Source organism: Artibeus jamaicensis, unplaced genomic scaffold, assembly GCF_021234435.1.
Source record: "Artibeus jamaicensis isolate MK-2021 breed Jamaican fruit bat unplaced genomic scaffold, CSHL_Jam_final contig_1015, whole genome shotgun sequence".
NCBI lineage: Eukaryota > Metazoa > Chordata > Mammalia > Chiroptera > Phyllostomidae > Artibeus > Artibeus jamaicensis.
The window spans coordinates 117,267-141,488 of record NW_026521194.1 but is presented as its reverse complement, the minus strand read 5'-3'; the positions used below and the strand labels follow the sequence as shown (position 1 = coordinate 141,488).

At 42.1% G+C, this 24,222-nt stretch overlaps 2 protein-coding genes across 9 annotated transcripts in view; both read left to right on the top strand.

Annotated features, from left to right (window-relative positions):
- LOC119041976 (nuclear body protein SP140-like protein) overlaps window positions 1–11,222 on the top strand; it is a 62,214-nt gene extending 50,992 nt beyond the window's left edge. For all 6 annotated transcript variants that reach the window (XM_053663228.1, XM_053663143.1, XM_053663114.1 and 3 more), the window contains 5 exons: window positions 875–990; window positions 1,682–1,787; window positions 2,087–2,164; window positions 2,375–2,506; window positions 3,248–11,222. In XM_053663228.1, coding sequence (XP_053519203.1) covers window positions 875–990; window positions 1,682–1,787; window positions 2,087–2,164; window positions 2,375–2,506; window positions 3,248–3,325 — 510 coding nt within the window. In that variant the 3' untranslated portion in view covers window positions 3,326–11,222. The remainder of the gene's footprint in view (window positions 1–874; window positions 991–1,681; window positions 1,788–2,086; window positions 2,165–2,374; window positions 2,507–3,247) is intronic.
- An 11,169-nt stretch (window positions 11,223–22,391) lies between these two features.
- The window catches only part of LOC119041957 (nuclear body protein SP140-like protein), a 31,273-nt gene continuing 29,442 nt past the window's right edge, over window positions 22,392–24,222 (top strand). For all 3 annotated transcript variants that reach the window (XM_053663350.1, XM_053663319.1, XM_053663285.1), the window contains exon 1: window positions 22,392–22,554. In XM_053663350.1, the coding sequence (XP_053519325.1) occupies window positions 22,523–22,554 (32 nt within the window). In that variant the 5' untranslated portion in view covers window positions 22,392–22,522. The remainder of the gene's footprint in view (window positions 22,555–24,222) is intronic.

Below are 24,222 nucleotides of genomic sequence, written 5' to 3'. Positions count from 1 at the left end.
CATTTATTTGGGTTTAATGAGTAGGAGTTGTGCTATAAGACTTGGATGCAAATACTGTCAAATTTTATCTTCTGCAAATAAAATTAAATGTAGTTTAAGGTCACATATTGAGACAGGTAGTAGTACAGTTTCAGTTGAGTGCATTGGTGGGGGAAGGGGACCTCCACACTGTTCATACAGCAAAGCAATTGCTACTCCCTGGCCATGCAGAGATGGAGCCTCCAAACCATACATGCCAAGCTGAGTCACGGGGCATCTTCCTCAGACTTCCAGAGTCAAAGACCTCTATCCTTCCAGGCACTACCTGGCCATCTGTGTCATGGTCTTTCCAACCCTAAGGCAGTGTCACAGGCCCTGGTCCCTCTGGATACTGGATCTACAGTCCAGGAAGCCCTAACAGGCCATTCAACTGATGGGAAGCCTACAGCCAAGAACATAGGATGCAGTGATTTCTCAAAAGTTTATTCCATCTTATTAGTTTCTCAACATACCACATTTCTAACAGTAATGTTAGTCACTGTGGTGTAAGTGAATGGATTTAACACTTTATTTCAGAACCTTGTTCTATCTGCAAGTTAATAAGATGTTTCAGATTTCTATGAAATCATCCTCTTGTTTCATTGCCTGTGGTTCTGTATTAGGGTCTCTGGTTTAACAGGAAAAAACTTCTCCAGTCTGGTCACAAAGGCCCCTCTTGAAGTTCATGGCAGATCAAGAATCCTTCTTCTGAACCCCCCATTCCATGCTCTCCCTCCACACCTCAGTGAAACACAGAGGAGTCCCTGAAGGCTCACACAAAGGCCATGAGTCCTAGATTCCCACAGTGCTGGTTGTCAGAAGCTAATGGGGATGTGGTCATTGTTTTATCTTGTAGGTGGAAAACTCAGACAAATGTGTAATCTGCCAGGATGGAGGAAAGCTCTTTGGCTGTGCTACTTGTCACAAAGTCTTTCATGAGGGCTGTCACATCCCACCTGTGGAGATTGCAAGGTTTGTGAGATGCAGACCCCCTCTCTCATTTTATAGACCCTTCTTCCTGCAATTCTCACTCCCCTGCAGGATTGTTCCTTGTGTTGTGACCAGGACAGAGTGGGGCTGGAGGTACAGGGGTCAGCAGTATGATCCTGGGAGCTGTTGAAAGATGCTGGCAGCAGGAGGGAAATGTTCTTTCTCCTCTGGGAGGCTGAGGCCAATGGCTGGGTTCTTTGTCTTCATAATGTTACTGTCCTTTCCAGAACTTTCCCAGCACAGACTCCTGTTTATAGAAGTGGAAATGCCAGGTCTTTGTGTTTTGTGTTTATTTAGAAAAGGAAGGATACATGGTCTGGTTTCCTCATTTTGCCATGTTCTCAAAAGGCTAATGGAGACCTCAGGCCTCCAGGAGTTAGGGCACAGTCTCAAACACTCTGGCCTGGTGGGTAGGGCTCCTGGTTCTCACAGCAGCTCAGATGGGGAAAGGAGAGACCACCACTCACTCTGACATAGCCCTCCACCCACTCACCCCCTATGGCTACTCTCTATGGGAGGAGGGTCATCACATAAAGATTGTGGATACCCTGGGAGGTTTCCCCTTTATCTCCTGGTCTGCCTCCTGATCATTCATGAAAGGAGAACAGTGGTAGCCATAGTGACAGTGGCTGTCTCTGGTCTTTTCCTTGCTCATTTATATTTGACATCTCAGGAGTGGTTGGAAGTGTACATTCTGCTTAACAAGAAATCCTCCAAGTCACCAACATTACAGGGAATCTGAGGTCCTGGTGAAGCTTATGGAGCCTGAAGAGCTGTTGGTAAGTTGGACTCGAACCCTAAGCATTCTCCTTTCTCCTCATGTGTAAGAAGTCAATCAGTCACAGGATGAGGGGGTGGATGCCAAACGGTGCCTGGTTTCCTGATGTCTCCCAACCACTCTGCAAACTCACCAGACTTGTTTGCAGGAAAATACTTACCTGTTACCTGTTAGTGTCCAAGAGCAATACCAGTTTGGAGAAACATCCAGAAGACAGGTGTAGGCATGTGTGTGTCTGGGCATGCCTATGGGCTCTTTCTCTCCAAGTTGTTTTTAATTCACTGCCTCTTTCTCTTGCAGAAATGTGCATTCCTCCTCTTAATTGTCTATGCCTCTTTAGAGGGCAAAGTTTTCCCAAATATTCCACATGAAAATTATGTGAGTAACGATAACAAACCATCAATGTGTGATGTTACCTGACCTTGATTGACACGGGCACTTGTGGGATTGGTGATCTGAAGCCCTGGGGAGGGAGAGCACGAGCTGCTTTTATCTTCACCTTGGATTTCTGCTGGATTTGATGGGAATCCACAGAAGGCAGCCATTGCACTTTGACAGTAACTCTCTTATTGATATATTTCTCACCAGGCTAAAGAGGCTTCTCAATGCCTAGAGAAACTTAGAAAGTTGGACAAAATCAAGGAGAGTCTACTCAAGGAAAACTACCACTCTGTGGAAAGTTTTGTGCGGGCCATGGACGAATTCTTTACTATCCCCAGTGTAAGTGGCTCCCCTGCTTCTACTTCATTTTCCTTCCAATTAAGTCACTCTGCCTTCATTTCCTGGTGCTGGGAAATTTTAGAGTTTCTCTCATGAAGGGCAGTATAAACAAGGGTTCAGGAAATAAGTTTTTAAATTTAGGATTTAAGCTCACAAGGGAGAGTAACAGTGAGTCAGAAGGTTTCCCTGCTGCCAGAACCCCATCCCCTGAGGGCCCATCTCTCTGAAAAGGTGTCAGGTGCCCACAGAGAATAGTCACTTCTTCCCTGCTCCAAACCTGATGAGAAGATTTTGTCCTAAAGTCATGTTGCTGTTCTTGCCTCTCCCCAAATATACTCAATCAGAACTCACGGAGATCCCAAACTGCAGAATCCTTTGCATGTGAGTGGACTATGTACTTAACAGGGGACACAAGAGGGGCATAGACGTGACAAGGTGAAAGGAATGTTACTGGTTGTACTTAGACAACTGTGATATTTGATTGCTTCTAAAATCTTAAGTTACTTTTCTAATTCTCACTGAAAGAGACAACCCAAACCTAAGGAGTAAGAGCCCTCAAGAGTAGCAATGATTTCCCATTTCTGTCTAGTCATCAAAAAGTAATCACGCTCTTAGGAAACAAGTTACTCTCAGCTGCACATGTTTTTAGACTTAACCTGGTTAAGAGTCCTGATCATTGTCAGTTGCAAGGTATCTAAGGATACTGGTAATGAGTGTTATTATCTTTGTTTTTTTTTCCAGTGCAGTGACGCAGAATTAACTCAGGATGATTTTAAGAAGAATTTCAAAGAACAATTTGCTATTCAGGAAACAAATTAGAACTGCACTGATGTAGTTGATACTGTTCATGCTCTTAAAAGTCCTGGTTTCAGGCAGATTTCTTATTTTTTAATTGTTATTCAACTACAGTTTTCTTCCTCCCCAACCCTTCCCACCACCCTAGCCCCCCCCCCACTTCCTTCCCCCTTGTCCACCCCGCCTTGTTATTGTCCATGTGTCCTTAAGAGTCCTTCCTGTAAACCCTTCACCCCTTTCCTCCATTATTGCCTCCCCTCTCCCCTCTGGTCACTGCAGCCTGCTTTCAATTTCAGTGTCTTGGGTTATATTTTACTTGCTTGTTCATTTTGTTGATTAGGTTCTGGTGAAAGGTGAGTTCATATGGTATTTGTCTTTCATGTCAGGCAGATTTCTTATCCCCCTGCTGCTATGCAGGTTGGCTTCGATGCCACCTATTCCCAGGGTATTTCTTTGGGCAAATAAATCCATAATCACCTGAAAGTTACATGTCTTTGGCCTGGGGATTGATTCCCATCCCCAAGGTTGATCCAACTATGTTCAGTGATTGTGTCGCTGCCCCCACAGGGACTCAGGCTAGAGCTATTGTCCAGCTGTGAGCACATCCTTACTTAGCTTTCCCCTCCATGGTATCTTGCTTCCCTTACCCTCCTCCTTCTGAGAGAATTCTTACAATAAATCACATATTCAAGAGAGTTTATTTCAGGCTTTGCTTTTAGGGAACCCACCTTAACATAATGGTTTTAGCAAGCCAGCCCTAGGCATGGAGTTCTGAGCTGGATCACTGTCTAGCCAGATGATTAAAGGCAGAATATTGATAGTACCTGGAGTGCTCGAGCAGTGCAGTTGCAAAAATATTTGCCTTAATGAGATACAGGGAACAGGTACACTACCTGTTACAATTGTCTAGCATTCACAAAGGAAGAAATAGCAATAATAAGAACTGTATAGTTTGGTGGCTATTTTTAAGTTCACTAATGTATTAAAAAGAGTATATGGCCTGCTTAAATATATTATTTATCACCTACAGCTGGAAGGCAGACAGTAAGGAAGGCCTGCCACAGTCCCTAATTTTAAGAATGACAGAACTTCAGAGAAGACTGTTGAGTCAAAGTCAAGACCTTGATAAAGGAAGCGTTAAGCCCTGAAACTCAGAATGGGGCTTTCCAGGTAGATGCACCTGAGAACTCTGAACTCTAGTTCCTTCTGAGCCCACAGGCCTGCAAATGGATCTCCAGTCTCTGTTGGTAGGCAGACCCCATTCCTACCCCCATCTTGTCCAAACTAAGAATAAGCAGCGTTCTCTCATTATAATCAAACTAGGAATATGCTAGATGAGCCTGCTCGTTGCCAACATGGTTTACTCCAGTACAGCTGCAGAAGTGTCCACATGTACCAACAGGTGCTAAGAGATTGTGTGTGGGAGTGGATCCCAGAAAAACAATCTTAGAATGTAACACTAGTTGGGAGGGGAGCTACTGATACAGATACACTCTACTGGCCACAGAGTTTAATGAGCTTGAAAAGGTCCAAAGTCTACGATTCTAATATGTTCCTGGGTAGTTCTTAGGGGCTTGCTGCAAAGCACAGTGCACACTAGGTAAAGTGGAAGGAACAAATGCCAGACCTGACAGAGATGACAAAAATATAGGGTAATAAAGCCTTAGGAAGATGACACGGCTCTAATTCTACAGCTGGAGAACCCATCCATCAGATAACTGTGCCCTCAGGAGGCCTCACAGACCCCACCTTAATAGGTGTAAGAAATGCACTGTTGAGAGGGCACCTGCATCCTTGCAATGCTCAGGTGGGACTGTCCTCTGTAGTTTGGAATAGTGTAAGAATGATGTAGAGTTGGATTCCCTAGTAGCAAAGGAAAATGATAAGATTCTAGAATAAATGAAAGTACGTGGCAGCATTTAACTTTCAGAGAAAGATAAATAATCTCTGTAATGAGCAGCAAGTTTAGAATGACAGCAAGGGATCCAAGCCCATAGATGTCTAAGGAAATAGCTAATAGAAGATAGTGTTCTTACAGGCAAGAGTAGCATCCAACAGAACATTGCTTCATATAAATCATCAAAAGAGACTAAAAGTAAATGATTAGATGGCTGAAGTGCTACCTCAATGAAAAGTTAGCATTCCTAGCCCCCTTTCCAGACCTCAGCCAATACTTGCCCCATAATCTGTGGATGGAAATGAGGGCAGTTCTTATAAGAAAGGAGTGTGCAGATTGTAGCCAGTAATAATTCCCTGAGTTCTCCACCAAGGAGACCCATGGCCAATTATTTAAATAACCAAATGCATGACAAAGAATATGCACAGAAATATTAAGAGTTTTTCATACAACATCTCAGTTGGTATATAGAAACCCAAAACATCATAATAGCCCCTGTTAGAGGACATTTATAAAAATAAGGTAATGTCCATCAAACAGTGAGTCCACTCAATCCATGGAACCACCCAGTAGTCATCTCCCAAGATTTTAAATGTGTAATAAGGACACACATAGTTGGCCAACCTGGTTTTTTACCCTATCATTTCTTAACCTAGGAAATAACAACTGTCCTAGGGAAGGGAAGATGGAAGGCTCTGAAACTTAAGTTTTATTTGGTGAAAAGAATAAGTTGAAGGCAATATCATACTCCTGGAGAAAGAGGGAATGGCATAGGTTGGTGCCACCTGCAAAAATTTGAGGATGCCAGAGTTGTAATCCCCATTACATCTCCATGTGATTCAGCAGTCTGGCTTAAGCAAAAAGCTAGGTAATTTCTGGCTACTACATACCTAGTAGAAATGTTAGCAAAGGAGAGCCCTTTAGCACCCAGAACTCAGGCCTGGGTGGACTGCATCCTGCTTGTAGCAGTCCCTAAAGAGAAAGCCCAACTAGTGGTCTGCTCTTCTGAAGATCAGAGCTACTCATGCCATCTGACCAGAGAGCTCAGTTGGCAGTTTTACCTGAATTGGGTCCATAGTCACACCATACCAACCCTAGAGACCATTCTACTACCCTGGCCAACCAGAGAAGCAAATTTGCAGGCCCACTCAACTGTTGAGTATAGTTTTATCCCTGGCCATTTTCAAGGCTTTGTAGAGATCTCTGGCAGTCCTGACAACAAGCCTATGGTTCAGCTGATATATGGAGCCAGGTCTATAATTCTATCTAGCAAGACAGCCCAGGCTATGACCCTGTCCAATTGACTAACACAGACTGTTGCCTCACCCATTCATGGAGCTAGTCAATGAGCCCACACAATCATAGAGCATAGTTTGTGTGAGCATCCAATGAGGGGGTCAGGAGAGTGATGCTGCCCAACTGTGCAATAGTCTCTATTCCCACCCAACTGCAGGACTCAGCTAGAGGTCCCTCTCAACTAGAGAATCTTGCCAATAACCACACCCAACAGCAGAGCAAAGCTAGCAATATGGTAACTTATTTTGTAGCCCATCCTCTAACCTGGCCAACTTCAGGAAACAACCATTGTCCTAACCAGATTTCAGATCACATTCCAAATGCCCACTATGACTATGAAGCTCTTCTTGTTGCCTCAACCAAACATGAAATCCTGCCAAAGACACCATCAAGCTGGGGAACACAGTCTGAAACTCCACCCACACAGGATCTATTGTAAAGCCCAGCTTGTAATCCTGACCATTTTCAGAGTCAAGGCACCACCATGAAACAGAGCCTGACACATCACTCAACTATAGGTGCTTGCTAAGCCCATGTAGCCTCAGAGTACAGCTAGCAGCCTGACTTGATCAGGGAGCCCAATCAGCAGACCCACCAAAACCCAGCTCAGGCAGCTTCCAGCCATCACCCTCAGAGCACAGGCAATGGCCTTCCCAACAAAGACCCTGATAACATTCATCTTCCTATGGATATTATCATCTTCACTGTCCTGTGTTTCAAACCGGGCTGACTAATGAAACCATTTTCCCGAGGAAGGAAGTCTGTAAATTTTGGAAGAGGAGACTGCTTACTTATATACACTGATACCAACACAAGAATCAAGGATCATGAATATTTGGGCAAACATGGCACTACAAAAGAAAATTAATAAACTGTAATAACTACCCTAAAATATGGAAGTCTATAAACTGCCTGACAAAGAATTTAGAATAATCCTCTTAAAGTAGTTCAGTGAAGTACAAGATCCCACAGACAGCTAACTAAATTAAAAAAAAAAAAAAAACGAGTATAACAATGAAAAAAATTACAAAAACACCACCAAAAATCCTAGATTGAAGCATACATTAAATGCACTGAAGTACTTAATAGTAAGCTTTAACAGCAGACTCAGTCAAGCAGGAGAAAGATTCAGGGAACTAGAAGAAAGGTAATTCAAAATTATGCAGTCAGAGGAATAAGCCAAAGTGGTAAAACAGTGAAAAACGCCTATAGGACTTATGAGGTATTAATAAAAAAACTATAAGAACATTATGGGAACCCCATAAGGAGAAGAGTAAAATAAATATAAAGTTTATTTAAAACAATAATGGTGAAAATTTACCATGCACAGAGCAAAATGGACTTTCGGAATTGTCCAAAGTCAAAGATAAAGAGAGAATTGTAAAAGTGGCAAGACAAAACAGACTTATCACATATGAAAAACCCGCATAAGAACAGTAGTGGATTTCTCAACAGAAACTTTTCAGGCAGGAGAGAGAGGAATGATATACTCAATATACTGAAAGGTAGTGTATCAACTAAATAGAGTACCCAGCAAAGTTGTCTTTAGCAAATAGAGGAAAAATAGACTTTCCCAAACAAACTGCAGCTGAAGGCATTCATCACCAGTAGACCTGTCTTATAAGAAAAGTTAAGGGGCTTCCTTCAAGCTAAAAGAAAAGGATGTTAACTGACATAATAAAAACCTATTAGTGAATAAAATTCCCTGTGATTGTGAATATACAGTTGAAATTAGATTCTCTGATATTGTAATGGTGTTACATAATCCACTACAACTATACTTTAAAAGTTAAGCAACTGCATTAAAAATATCCATAATTATAATAATTCATTACTGGATACACAATATTAAAAAGATGTATCCTTGATTTGTGTGACTCAATTGGCTGGAACATCATGCCATGAACTGAAAAAGTTGAAGGTTTGGTCCTTCGCCTGGGCAGCTGCCTATGTTGCAGGTTTGGTTCCAGTCAGGATGCATACAAGAGGCTACAGATTGATTTTTCTCTCTCACATCATTGTTTCTATCCCACATCTCTCTCTTTCTCTCTTTCCCTGTCCCTCCTTGTGTCAATTGGCATATCCTGACTTCAGGATAAAAAATGTAAATTCTGACCTCTATAATTTTAATATGAGTGGGGAGAAGTAAAACTATAAAGTTTCTTTATGTTATTGAATTCAAATTATCAACTTAAAATACAAATTACAAATATATGATATTTTATTAAGCATCATGTTAACCACAAAGTAAAAACCTATAGTACACACTCAAAAGATTATGATATGTGAAACAAAGTATACTGCCACAAATGAGCAAATCACAGAAGAAGACAGTAAGAAAGAAAGACAGGAACAACATCTATACAAAAACAATAGGAAAGGATGAATAATAGTGGAGAAGTTTAATACCCCACTGTCAACAGTGGCTAGATCACTGAGAATTAATAAGAAAACAGCCGCTATGAACAACACTATAACCCAGATGAACCTAAGGGATAGATACAGAAGATTTCATCCAACAGTAACAAAATACACATTTTCCTCAAGGAGACACAAACATTTTCTGGGATAAATTATATGTTAGGTAACAAGTAAGTCTCAACACACTGAAGAAGATAAAAAATATACTGTGTCTTTTCCAACCATGATATTATAAAACTAGAAAACAGTAAGAAGTGGAAAGCTGGGAAATTCACAAATACATTGACATGTAATCCCTATCATGATTCCAATGGATAATTTTACAGTAATAAAAAAGATCTTAAAATTCTTATGAGGCACAAAAGATCTTGAATAGTCAAAATGATTTTGAGAATCCCAAGCAAAGCTATAGACATTACATTTCCTGGTTAAAACTACATTACAAAGTTATAGTAATCAAAATCGTATGGTACTAGCATTAAAACAACACATAGACAAATGCAAATGAATTGAGAGCCCAGAAATTAATTCATGTATGTGCAGTTAACTAATATTGGACAAGGAGCAAGAATATTCAATGGGGATAGGACAGCCTCTTCAATAAATGATGTGAGGGAAAGTAGGTAGTCATATGAAAAAGAATAGAATTGGACTCCATCTTACACTACTAAGGTAAATTAACTCAAAATGGATTAAAGATGTAAATGTAAGACCTGAAGCCATAAAACTCCTAGAAGAAAATTTGGGGAGAGGTTTTTGATGTTGGTCCCTACAGTGATTTTACATAAGTGACACCAAAAGCACGAGCAACAGAAGCAGAAATAATCAGTTGGGATGACATCAAACTAAAAAACTTCTGAACAGCAACAACAAAAACTAATTAACAAAGTGAAAAGACAATCTATAAAAAGGGAGATAATACTTGCGCACCAATGTGACACTGATCAAGTGTTTTCCAACCGTGTTTTAACCTCTTAACAAAGTTCACTTCAGAGCCCAATGTCCCAAAACAACCTGGCTGGCCAGGCTTGCTGAGGGGCCAGGGTCTACATAAATGGCCCCTTCACACCTCACACAGAGAGTGTAAGTTGTCCACCCAAAGAAACTGGGGATAGGAGGCTAGATGGCCAGAGAAAACATGACCAACTGGTGACACCCACCCAGAGGACCCCACAGGTGGTCCCTGCTGTCTAACAGGAGGAATGGAACAGTCTCAGGCCAGTCGGAGGAGCTATAGATCCTGGAGCTTTTTCAATGGAGCAGGTTGACTGTGGTCCCATTGCCCTGTGCTGTGGAGATAAAGGCTAAGTGGTCATCATGCTAGAAAAGAGATTTTCCACCCCACCCCACTGGACAGCCAAGAACAAGAAAGGTCACTAAGTTGTCATACTTGTCTGTTCCATTTACCTAGTCTCAGATGTGGGCTGTTTGCTGAGATGCTGGGGAGCTCAGCTCTGGTCTTACCTGGGGGTGTGTGTGGCTGCAGGACCTGGAGCTCCTGAGGTCCTGGGGCTCTTCGTAATGACCCATTACCCAAACCCCCCAGAGGGCTCCTCTGGGTGTCAGCTCACATGCTGCTCTGCGTTGCTGGAGAGAAGCACCTTCTGTGTGAGAGGAGGGGACCTGGTATTCTCTGATTGTCTCTGTGTAAACTGAGTGGGGAAATGTCTCTGCAAGTCTTGACAAAGGCCCATGTCAGAGTGCAGGGACTGAACTCTGTGTCTGTGTTTCCTAATAGGCCAAAGTGTCCTTTACACATACACCTGGGTCTTTTCTTCTCTGGTTACATGCACAGGGAGTGAGAACAGAAGGAGGTAGAGAGAGGGCTGTGGCCTGAAAGCCCTGGAAAGAGACAGCTTTATAAATAAATCCTTCAGACTAAAACCAAAATTTTTTTAATATTAAATTTTATTTAGTTACTTTTCAAGTACATTTTTTTAAATCTATTTCTCCCATCCCACCCGCCCCCCCACCCGGTCTCCCCCCTCTCTCCCATCCCCCCCCCCCAGTCCTCATCTCTGTGTCTTTCATACTTGTTCCTCAAAATCCCTCCCCCTTTTTCCCCTTAAGTTCCCTTCCCTCTCCCCTCTGGTCGCTGCCCACTTGTTCTCTATTTCAGTGTCTTTGTTTTTATTCTGTTTGCTTGTAAAACCAAATTTGATAACCGTTATTTAATCTCTGCCTTTAGCAAAGAACACATATTCTTAGGCTTCTCAGCAACAACTTATCTGTCTCATCATTATGGGTGGTTTGTAAAGTATTCACTCCAACTGAGATTCTAGAATAAACCATGTTTTTTTCACCAGACTTATTGTTTGCTGTCTTATTTTGTTTATAAAGGAGACCCTTCTAAATAGTTGTGTGTTCCTGCTCCAGGGAGCACAGAAGTACAAAGTGCATCTAGCCTGGCTTGTGTCTCTCCTAACAAATATGTGCCTGTGATGCTCTGCACAGAAGCATCTCTCCTGCTTGGTGGACAGGGGCTCAGGGGCCTGGACCCACTGGGATCTCCAGAAGCCAGAACAGGGCTGAGCATGGGAATGGGCACAGCTGTTCTGCTGCTTACTTGCAAGTACAAAGCTTTCTGCTTCTGATTTGTAGCAGTGAGTTCCTTCCTAATGAGCCATCTTCTTGCAGAAAATAGCTGGAAACCCTGAGTAATATTTGGAGAACAGAGCTTGAAACTCAAGAAAGTGAACAATAACAAGACAATTCTGCAGGAAGTCAAATCTCACAGGTAGCAAACATGTGATGTTGCTAGTGTACTATCACCGGACTCTGAGAGCAGCCACAGCCTTGAGAGGTGGTCAGCACTTTGGTAGAAAGTCCACATTTCTTCCTGGTCAGCAAAGTCAGGCAACCAGTCTTTCTGTGAGTCAAGAGGGTAATCCCAGTAAGGAGAAGGTCATAAAGAAACCTGAAAATACTAGCATTCTTTCTGGTAAAATCTGGACGAAGAGACATGACCTAGATGTGTGCCAAAAAATAACCCCTAAATCTGAACCCCAGAAGTGGATTTATCCACATGGCCTCTGACTGCTCCAATCTACAGCCTGCACACACACTATCCCAGAGGCTGCTGCTGTCCCTGTGCACTTGAGCTCAGAGGAGCACAGAGTCCTGGCCTTTCCAGCATGGTGAGCCCAGGGAAACCTGCCAGGGTGCAAACTCACCTTTCACAGAACTTTCAGCCTGAGAATGTCCCTAAGAAGAGAGTCAGGGAAACCAGGAGCCCTGCTGATTGATGGGCCACCTCCTAGAAGGGGACGTTGAGGCAGGGCCTGAGTGTTTTCACTAAGTCCAAATGCCCCTCCCTCTGCATTCCTGCATCCACAGGGGTGCAGCAGGTCTTCATCCTGTGGCCCAGTTGTTGCTGTTGCTGCCCCTGCACTTATTTCTCCCCTTGAAATCCAGGTCCAGACTCCCTGCACCATCTCAGGGACCAACCTCTGTCCCCACAGGATGTCATAGGCTGGAGACTCAGCCCACTACTGATGTCTGATTGGAAGCTCCTCCTGGGGAAGCTAAGGAAGCCTGTCCCCTCCCCAAGTCCTCTACTCTGTGCTCCTCCTCAGTAACTCCTCTCTTCCTTTCCAGGTTTCCAGGCCTCAGTTCAGGGAACTTCCCTGAAAACAGGAATGGTCCCTGTTGTCAGTGCTCCTTGCCACCTGGGAAAATACCCCAAACACTTCCTCTGTTCATATCAGTCCCCAGCAAGACTGTTGGGGGGATCCACCTGCTTCTGAAGATGGTCTTCTCTGGGTCCTAACTTGGCCTCATATGACATTGTTTTCTGTATCTAAAACCTTTTCATTATGAACAGAGCCCTCTCAATCCCACAGAAACCACTGCTGTTCCAGGATTCAGGTTTGTGCCAGCTTCCTCTCTCCCCACAAAAGTGTCCCATGCCCTTTGGCTAGGGCAGCCCCAGTATATGGCTGTCACCCAAGAGACTGGCCACTGTGGATTTCCCACGCAGATGACTGCTATTCACCTCTGATTTATGTGGTGATTTGGTGACTCTAAGCAAACTCAGGGATAAGCTGGCACATTTATGCCAACACCAAGCATGGTGGTGCCCTAGTCTGCTGGCTGCCTGGGCACAGGAGAAAGAGTGTGAGAGGACAAGGTAAAGGCTGCTGCCACCTGTGTCAGAGCTTGTTGGGTCCCATAAAGCATGGAGGCCAGGAGCAGAGAACAAGAGTACCCAGCAGAAGCTCAGCTTACTAATTTTTCTTTTTCTCTTTTTATCATCCTTATGCAAGGACCTGCTTATGGATTTTATTTATTTACTTTTTAAAATTATTTTATTGTTGTTCAATTACAATTGTTGCATTTACACCGTCCTTCTACTCCCCACACCCCAGACATCCCCACTTTCCTCCCTTGCTTCCAGGACTCCCATGGTTTTGTCCATGTGTCCTTTATACTTGTTCCTATAAACCCTTCCTCCTTTCCCCAATTATTCCCTCCCATTGCCCCTCCAGTTATTGTCAGATTGTTCTTAATTTCAATGTCTCTGGTTATATTTTGCTTGCTTGTTTGTTTTGTTGATTAAGTTTTAGTTAAAGGTAAGATCATATGGTATTTGTCCCTCACCACTTGTCCTACTTCACTTAGCATAATGCTCTCCAGTTCCATTCATGCTGTTTTCGAAGGGTGGAGGCTCCTTCTTTCTTTCTGCTGTGTAGTATTCCATTGTGTAAATGTACCATGGGCTTTTGATCCATTCATTTACTGATGGACACCTAGGTTGCTTCCAGCACTTGGCTAGTGTAAATTGTGCTGCTATGAACATTGGGGTGCATAGGTTCTTTTGGATTGGTATTCCCTAGTTCTTAGAATATAACTCCAGCAGTGGAATGTCAGGGTCAAAAGACAGTTCTATTTTTAGTTTTCTGAGGAAATTCCATACTGTTTTCCACAGTGGTTGCACTGGTCTGCACTCCCACCTACAGTGCACTAGGGTTCCATTTTCTCCACATCCTCTCCAACACTAGTTGTTTGTTACTTTGTTTATGATGGTCATTCTGACTTGTGTGGAGTGGTATCCAATTGTGTTTTAATTTGCGTCTCTCTGATGGCTAGTGATGTTGAGCATCTTTTCATATGTCTCTGGGCCCTCTGTATGTCCTCCTTGGATAAGTGTCTGTTCAACTTTTTTGCCTATTTTTTTTTTAATTGGGTTGTTTGTCTTCCTGGGCTGGAGTCTTATGACCTCTTTATGTATTCTGGAAATCAAACCCTTGTCTGAGGTATCATTGACAAATATGTTTTTCTATATAGTGGTTCTCTTTTCATTTTAATGCTGTTTTCTTTAGCCATGAAGAAGCTTTTTTAATTAAATGAGGTCCCATTGTTTGTTCTTGTCTTCATGTCCCTTGCTTAGGGGATAAATCAGTGAGAATATTGCCTCATGGAATGTCTGAGATTTTTTGCCAATGTTTTCCTCTACGACTTTCATGGTGTCAAAACTTATATTTAAGTTTTTTAAATCCACCTTGAATATATTTTTGTTTGTGGTGTAAATTGGTGATCCAGTTTCATTTTCTGTCATGTAGCTGTCCAGATCTCCCAACTCCATTTGTTAAAGAGGCTATCTTTACTCCATTTATGCTTCTGCCCCCTTTGTCAAATATTAATTTAACACAGAATCTTGGGTTTATTTCTGGGCTCTGTATTCTGTTCCTTTGGTTTTGTGTCAGTTTTTATGCCACTACCAGGCTCTTTTGATCACAGTGGACTTGTAATACAGTTTGATACCAGGTATTCTGATCCCTCATACTTTGTTGTTTTTCCTCAAAATTTCTGCAGCTATTTGGGGTTGTTTATAGTTCCATATAAACTTTTGAAGTCTTTGTTCTATATCTGTGAAATGTGCCATTGGTACTTTAATAACTGTTTCATTAAATCTACAAATTGATTTGGGTAGTATGAACATTTTTATGATGTTAATTTTTCTAATCCATGAACACAGTATATGCTTCCATTTGTTTGTGTCTTTCTTGATTTCTTTCTCTAGTGTTGTATAGTTTTTTGAGTACAGACCTTTTACCTCCCTGGTTAAGTTTATTCCTAAATATTTTGTTTTTTTAGTTGCTATATCAAATAAGATTTTTTTCCTGATTTTCGTTTCTGATATTGCGTTGTGGATATACAAAAATGACTTTGATTTCTGAATATTGGCCTTGTATCCCATTGTTTTGCTAAATTCACTTATTAGATTGAGTAGATTTTTGGTGGGGTCTATAGGGTTTTCTATGTACACTATCATATCATCTGCAAACAATGACAGTTTTGCTTCCTCCTTTCCAATTTGGATGCCTTTTATTATTTTTTTTCTTGTCTTTTTGCTGTGGCTAGGACTTCCAGTACTATGTTGAATAGAAGTGGTGAAAGCAGACATTTCTGTCTTGTTCCTGATCTTAGTGAGAAAACTTGAAGTTTTGGGCCATCGAGTATGATGTTGTCTGTAGGTCTCTCGCATGTGACCTTTATTATGTTGAGGAACACTCCCTCTATTCTCACACTGAGCATTTTTATCATAATTGGATCCTGTACCTTAGCAAATATTTTTTCCTCATTTATTGATATCATCATGTGATTTGTGTGTTTCATTCTGTTTACGTACTGTATTAAGTTTATTGATTTGTGAATATTGTACCATCCTTGCATCCCTGGGATGATTCTCACTTGATCATGGTGTATGATCGTTTTAACGTATTGATGGATGGGGTTTGCCAATATTTTATCGAGGATTTTAGCATCTAAGTTTATCAGTGATATTGGCCTGGAGTTCTTTTGATTTTTTATTTCTTTACCTGGAGTCTCCCATCTTCTGGAATTCTTTGAGATAGTCTATGAAGGATAGGGGTTAGCTCTCTTTAAATGCTTTGTAAAATTCTTCTCTGAAACAATCCGGTCCAGGGCTTTTGTATGTAGAGAGTGTTTTGATTACTGCTTCAATTTCATCAGCTCTTATTGGTCTGTTCAGGCTTTATGCTTCTTCACCCAGTTTTGGAAGATTATATATTTCTAGATTTGTTTATATCACCTACATTTTCGAATCTCTTGGCATATAGTTCTTCATAGTAATTTCTTAGAATCCTTTGTAGTTCTGTGGTATCAGTTGTAATCTCACCTCTTTCATTTCTGATTTTGTTCATTTGGGCCCCTCTCTCTTTTTCTCCTTAAAGGCTTGCTGATTTTGTTTATCTTTTTAAGGAACCAGCTCCTGGACTTATTGATTCTTAGAATTGTGCTTTTAATCTCCATGTCATTTAATTCTGATTTGATCTTGGTTATTTCTTTTCTTCTACTTGCTCTGGGCTGTCTTTGTTGTTGTTCCTCAAGTTGTTGTAGGTTAGGGTTAGGTTGTTTATTTGAAATGTTTCTATTATTTTTAGGTATCCCTGTATTCCTATGAACTTTCCTCCCAGGACTGCTTTTGCTGTGTCCTATAAGTTCTGGATTGTTGTGAGTTCATTTTCATTTGTTTCCAGAAACATTTTGATTTCTTCCTTGATCTCCTTCTTAACCCATTCATTGTTTAATAGTGTGCTATTCAATCTTAATGAGTTTGAGTGTTTTTGAGTTTTTTTGTTGAGGTTGGGTTTTAGTTTCAGTTTCTTGTGGTCAGAGAAAATGCTTGGTATAATTTCAATTTTCTTGAATTTGTTGATGTTTGTTTTGTGTTTTATTATGGGGTCTATGTTTGAAAATGTTGCATGTGCATTAGAAGAGAATGTGTATTTTACTTATTTGAGATGAAAGGCTCTCTCCCTATATATAAGTTAAGTCCTCTTGATCTAGGACATTGTTCAATGTTGTAATATATTTGTTGATATTTTGTCCTAAATTACCAAATATATAGTAATATATTTGGTAATATGTCCTGAAGTCATATTACCTTTCTTATTGTTCCCAAAATATTAATAATCTAAACTGCTGAATAATTTCAGACTCCAGGTTGCTTTGTATGTAAATGAACCATATACTTAACAGGAGTCACCAGAGAAATACAAGTGACAACTTGAGAACATATCACTAACTGTACTTAGACATCTGTAATATTTTATGGTTACAAAGACTTTAGATTACTTTTTAGATTATCACTAAGGTAAAGAACCCAAACCAAATGAATAAGAGTACCTAAGCACGGTAAAGATTTTCCAATTTTACCTCATTAATAGTAAATAATTTGCACTTAGGAAACAGAAAATACTCTTAGCCACGTGAGTTTTTAATCTTAACATGGTTAATGTAATTTAAGGGTTTTAGGCAAGAGTTGAGATCATTTCAAATTGTGAGGTGTCTAATGACAATGATAATAAGTGTCTTTATTTTCAGAATCATGCTTTCTAGTTAATGGTAATTAACCTGGAGGCAGAATTTGAGCAGAATTGTAAGAAAGTGTTTGATATTCAGGAAACAAAACAAGAACACATAGACAACAAATTTAAATTAAAAGACAATGCATGAAAAAAAATAGAAGTTAAACAAAGAAAAATAAACTATCAAAAAGATAAAGAGACACCTTAGTTCCAGAGCAGACAATGACTACACTGAAGAATGGAATAGAAGGCATCAACATCAACTCAGTTAAGCAGAAGAAAGAATCCATGAGCTAGAAGATAGGTTATTTGAAATAATCCAGTCAGGGGAGCAAAGGAGAATGAAAAAGAGTGAAGAACACCCACAGGACTTAGGAAACATTTTCAAGGGAAATATATATGCATCATGGTACTCCTAGAAGGCAAAATGAAAAAGAAAGGAACAAAAAGTCTATTTAAAGCACTAATGATTAATAGCTTTCTAATTTGGGGAGAGAAATGGTCATTTATATTTCTATAGTCAAAAGCCCACATAGGTTGAACTTTATTTTTTTCAAATGTTGAAATTTTAAAAATTGTTGTTCAATTACAGTTGCTCCCATTTTCTTCATTACCCTCCCCTGCCCTACCCTTTAAAAGACTATACTGACAAACTTTATAACTAAATCGTCAAATTCAAAGACAAAAAGAGAGTTTTGAAAGTAGCAAGAGAATAATGACTTGCCACATAAAACAGAACCCTCACATAAAACATAAGATTACAAGCAATTTTTGAACAGATACTTTGCAAGTCATTAGAAAGTGATTGACATATTGAAAATATTGAAATCAGAGAACTGCTACTGAAGATTAGTACTCAGCAAAGCTCTTCTATAGAATTAAAAGAGAAACAGACTTATCTAAGCAAATGGAAGCTGAGGGTATTTAACTTCTAGAACTGAATTGAGCTTGAATTGAGCTACCATGCAGTAGAACTGCATAGCAGATCAATTCATTTTAGCATCGTCCCAACACATCAGCATTGCAGGTTCAACCCCCCAGTCAGGGCACATAGGAGAACCAACCAATGCATAGATAGATAGATAGATAGATAGATAGATAGATAGATAGATAGGACAATATACAAATTTCTGTCTTTCATGCTCTCTTTCTCAATTTAGTAAATCAAAAGTTTAAGTAAAATAAATATTATATTAAGAAATAAATGCTAAAGGGCATTCTTTAGGCTAAAATAACAGGAATGTAATTAACAGTGTAAAATTTAAAAAAAAACAGGACTTGAACTCTCCACTACACATAGTTGGCTGGTCTTTCTTCCTTTGTTACACACACAGGGGATTTAGAGCAGAAAAGGGGGAGAGAGAGGCTGTGACTCAAATCCCTTGGAAAGAGATGGTGTGTGAATAGGTCCTTGAAGCAAAAACCAGATTCAACAACTATAATTCAACCTCCTTCGTTAAGATGGAAAAAATTCTTAAGCTTTTCAGCAACAACTTATATCCTCTTCTGTATAGCTGGTTTGTAAGGATTACCTCCAACTGAAATTCTAGGATAAGCCATGGTTTTCCTCCAGGCATATTATTTGCTGTGTTCTTTTGCTTGTGAAACAAGGCCACCCCTCTAAGTATGCGTGTGTTTTTTTGCATCAGTGAGCACGGAAATACAAAGTGTATCTAGCCTGGCTGTGTTTCTTCTACTAATAAATACGTGCCTCTGATTCTCTGCACAGCAGCATCTCTCTTCCTTCATGGGCAGGGAGTTCAGGGGCACTGGACCCACTGGGTCTGCAGAAACCAGAACAAGGCTGGGCCTTGGAGTGGACAGTGCTGGTCCACAGTTTATGAGCAGGGATGGAGAGTTTTACTTCTGATCCATAGAAGTGAGTTACTACCCAGCCTGTTGCTTACAGAAAACATCTAGAAATTCTGGATGATGTTCAGAGAACGACTGTCTGAGACTTCTGCAAAGTGAACAAAAGTGGGGTGAGTCTGGAGGCAAAGAGCACCAAGGAAGCAGGCAGCATGAGATGTTTCCTGTTTACTGACAGCTGACTCTGAGAGAAGCCACAATCTGTGTGTGTTCAGCAGAGCCAGGAAGAAACCATAGCAATCATACTCTGGGGTAAAGGTGGGAAACCCTGAAGAAAGAAAGTCACAGAAAAAACTCAAATTTTGTGAATAAACTCTCCCCAAGTATCCTGACATGAGTTCTGAGACAACTGACAGGCAGAAGGTGACACAGATGGAAGTAAAAATACCAGCATTCTTCCTGATAAAAGCTGGATCCAGGGACATGGCTTAGATGTGTGCCAAAAAGAATCCCTAAACCTGTACCCTAGCATTGGATTTATTCACAGGCCCAGCTGCTCCAATCTACCACTCTCCACCCCTCACACAACCCACAGACCACTGTCCTTGTGCACTTGAGCTTGGAGGAACAGGAAACCCAGGCCTCTCCAGCAGGATGAGCTCAAGGAGACCTACCTTTCACAGAACTCCCAGCCTGAGAGTCTCCCCAGGAAGAAGGGAGGGCAGGGGGCTCAGCAGTCCTGCTGGTTGATAGGCCACCTCCTAGAAGAGGACACTGGTGTGAGGCCTCAGTGTTCCTTCTGAGGTCAAGGTGCCACTCTGTATTTTCCTGCATCCACAGAGGTGCCTTTGGTCTCCATCGTCAGCCCAGTGACTGCTGTTGCTGCTGCTTTCTTCCTCCTGCCTGTTAATCCTCAGTTCTGGACTCCCTGCCACATCTCAGGGACAAGCCCCTGTCTCCACAGGGTCTCCCAGGCTGGAGACTCAGCCCATTTTTGATGTCTGTTTAGATGCTGCCCCTGGTGAACAAGAGAAGCCCATCCCATCACTACATTCTCTGTCCCGTGGCCCTCCTTTGCTGCCTCTCCTGCTTTCCAGGTTTCCAGGCCACATAGCTTAGGCAACTTCCTTGGAAACCGGAATTGTCCATGTGTCATTGCTCTTTGCCACCATGGAAAATGCCCCAGCCACTTCCTTCTCTCCTTCAAGTCAGCCAAGCAGGACTGTTAGCGAGTCCAACTTGGTTCTGAAGATGGTCTTTTTCAGTTCCTAACCCGGGTGGCTGTGACCTTGTTTCCTGGATCAAAAATGTTTGCTTCTCCACAGGGGACTCCTGATCCTATAGAATACACTGCTGTTCACTGAGTGGGGTGTGTGCCCCACTTTCTCTGGTGCCAGGAAAGGGACTCCTTTCTTTGAGCCAGGGCAGCCCCAGTGTTAGAGTGGCCACCCAGGAGGCAGGCAGCTGTGGATTTCTGTGGAGAGCAGGACGAGTAAAATGGCATTGGTGCAGTTAGGACCATAAAGCATATACAGCAAAGTATATAAAGTATAACAAAGCACAGAGAATATAGAAAGCAGAAAGTATATAAAACAAAATGGAGTCACTTATGTCAACTAAAATGGCTATCAGTCAGTCACCACACTTTGGTTCCAGAGGAAAATTTCCTAAGTCAGAGGAAATGCTTATGGCAAGGAGACAGGTCTGCCCTTGTGGTCAGAGCAGAAATGTGTGGCAAGGACACACTTATGACATCTGCACACATAGTCAGAGGAGCTGTGTCAGTGGAATGGGACTACCCATAGCCAGGATCCAGGGGAGATTCCACATTTGGCATTAGGGGTGCCAAGACATTTATGGAAAGTACCCAGAAGGGTGGAGTGCACCACTCTCAAGGTGGAACTGAGGCAGGCTCCAGACCACAGCTGAGATAGCCGATTTCCACACACCAGAGTGCAGCTCCCCACCACGCTGTTCTCTCTCAGCAACAGCCACCAAAGGCTCTGCCCTGATGGACTGAGGACTTAGCTGGCCCTGCTGCCCACCTGACTCCTGAGATCCTTCCTTTCTAGACAATGGCAACCCCCTGGCCTACTGTGCTGTCTCTCCTACCTGCAGACTGAGACTCTGGGACTCGAGTTTATTATCTCCCATTGATTGCCATGTGTGTGTGTTATATTCCTCTTAGACTGTTAGCATCTGAGTAGGATACTAACGTATGCTGAGGGTCTACTTTGAGTGAACCTGCACTCAATAAAAGTTGAATGCATAGCGTAGTTACTGTGCGTGGCTCTTGTCTACTCCTTGGTGCCAGGCTGCTCAGCAGGCAGCTAACCGAGCAGTTGCCTGGCTGCCTTACAGGAAAGACTATATCGCCAAAAAGACACTCATGACTATTTCCCACCCAACCAACTGCTATCTGCCTCTCATTCACGTGGTGATTTGGTGACTCTAAGCAGACTCAGGGAAAAGCTGGCACATTTATGCCAACACCCAGTGTGGTGCTGGCCTAGTCTTCCTGCTGCCTGGGGACAGAGGAGAGAGAGAGGAGGGACACTGGAAAGGCAGGAGTCATCTCTGTCAGACTGTGTCTGGGCCACGAGTCCCATGCATGTTGGGAGCACAGGGCAGCTGTGTCCTCCAGAGGCTCTGCTTACCAGTCTGGAAGGTGGGGGGGTTCCTGTGTGTGCAGCACCTGAGACCCTGCCCACTGGTTCAGAAATCCTCCTCAGTGTCCTGGAATTTGTCCCAATGTGATCCATATTCACTCCTTAGTGGGGAAGAAATAATGTTCATGGAGAGAGGGTAGAACCTTTCCTGTATCTTAAATTCAACTGGGCCAGAACCTAGAGTTTCATCCAGAGGAAGTCAGACTCAGGGACCAAATGTGGAAACCATTGCTCTCAGGATGGTGCTTCTCCAGCCCTCTGTCCAAACACTGGGGCCAGCTCACTTGGCTCCAGCCTCTCCAAGGGCCTGAGTGAAGATCTGAAGTTTCTGTCTTTCCCTCTCTCTGGACAGCCGTCTCCACATGGATGAGGGGCAACACAGGTTCATTCCCAGCACATGGAAGCCCTGCACCCTCTTAGCAGTTTGGTGCAGTTGGGGACAGTGAGTTCGCAGGATGTTTTTTGTGTCTTTGCACACACAAGGGGACTACAGAGGACTGGTTCTGCACCCTGTGGCAGACCATCACTTTGACCTTCCACAGCCTGGCTGTCCCTCCTTGTCCTGCATTCCTGCTGCCACATATTTTGATGGCTGAGGACCTCTATGGGGTATAGAAGGGAAAGGCAGAAAGGGCAGCACACAGTAGTTAGTTTCACTTCTCTTTTCCCCATTTGGGTGGAGAGCACTCAGGGTGAGTCTGTTACACATTTTCTGCTCAGAGCTGAGCAGTCTCACTGAAACCAGGCAGAGGACACCAGAGGCGTGAGAGGTTCTGCAAGGGCCAAGGGCAGGACAATGGCCACTGAGGGCAGCCACTTCAACACCAGGTCAGTTTAACTTTCTGGCAGCGCTGCTGCTTCACTGCCTGCTATTTATTAGAGACAGTCCTCTAAACCTTGATCTTACCTCTGTTTACAAGAAGCCTCATGTGCAGTGTAGGGAAATGCAGGAATATGTAGTGAGAGAAGCAGGTCTTTAAACTACAGAGGGACAGCTGCTGTGTGAGAGCAGCTGCCACAGCCCACAGGACTCTTGTCTTACACCTACTGCTCTGCTGTGGAGCCATTTGACTGGGTTGTGCTTCCTGAGGTTTTGAGGCAGTGATTTGTTATTTTCTCATGACCTCTGTGCCCTCTCTTTTCCCTCAGGCCTCCTCTACTTTCACCTAGGTCATTTCAAAGAAGGTACTTTAGAAAATGTAAATTCAGGCCAAACATCCAACTTTTAAGTCTGGGTGCCTTGGTCTCCCACCTGACCTGTGTTTGGTCAGCTCTGGGCCTATTCTGGTCTCAGGCTGGGGGTCTGGTTCTTTCTCCAGGGATCTTGATAAGGGAGTCAAAAGAAGAGAAAAAACTAAAATACCAAAGACCAGTGCAGGCTGAGTGTTCCATTTGTACTTTCATTTCCTGCCCTGGAGAGGTTTACACATTTGGCAAGAAAAAAGCTAGAAATCCTTTCCTGTCAATCATCAGGAGGATCCTTTTCATTCTTCCTAATGGCCACAAACTACTGCATGGAATCCACATACCATAATTCTTATACCAACAAATTCTGAAATACAGTTTTATATTTCTTTATGTTTCTGTGTGTACCCAAGTATTTGTCTACTTTCAAAAACAGAAATGTGAAATTGTTGAGGGTAATAACACTCACTTGTTTATCCTGAGGATCTTGCTAAGTAGCCTTTTTTCCCCCAAAGGCTGAATCTCTATTCTCCTACCATTGGCTGATGAGCCATCTGTCCACACCCAGACTTCACAAAGGAGCTGGATAAAGGAACACAGCCTGTTAATTTGTATTATCTGATTACATGGGAGGTTGAATGGATTTTCCTGTCTGTTGTCCATTTAAATTGGTTTTTCTCTGAATTGTTGGTTTATTTTGGGCCACTGCTATTAGTTGAGGTGATTGTCCTTCCTTTAATGACAAGGAAGAGTTTGCTGCTTAGTTTGAATTTTATACATATACTTTTCTTGTCTTTAACTTTGTTTATGGCCCCAAAACTTTTATTCCTTTAGTATTTTACTTTGTGTTCAGAATGGTTCTCCCAAATGTTACCTCTGTGACAATTATTTTCATATTAGCTCTTTTTTTGGTTTCTTGTCATTTCTAATTTGAAATAATTAATTCTGTTCATTTTTGAGTGTGGTCTTAATTTTCTTCCATAGCTCTGCAAACTCAACTTTAAACCACGTTTTGTTACTATAAATCAGGCCATCTGCACACTGTTGCTTTATTTATGTAGGTGTTTGTGTGACATTAAGTGTTTTTGGATTTCTTCCTCGGCTCCTGGGATTTTCCTGAAAGTGAACTCTGTCTGCAGGTTGGTGTCTATGTTCCTTCACTTTCTTTCTCTCCTGCCTGCCATGGTTGTGCAGCCTTCCTCACTCATTCTTGACATTTCTACCATCCTCATCTGGATTAATCTTTTAAAATATTTTCTGCCTTATCTGAGACTGAATTTCTTAGCATCTAATATACAGTTTGAAGGACTT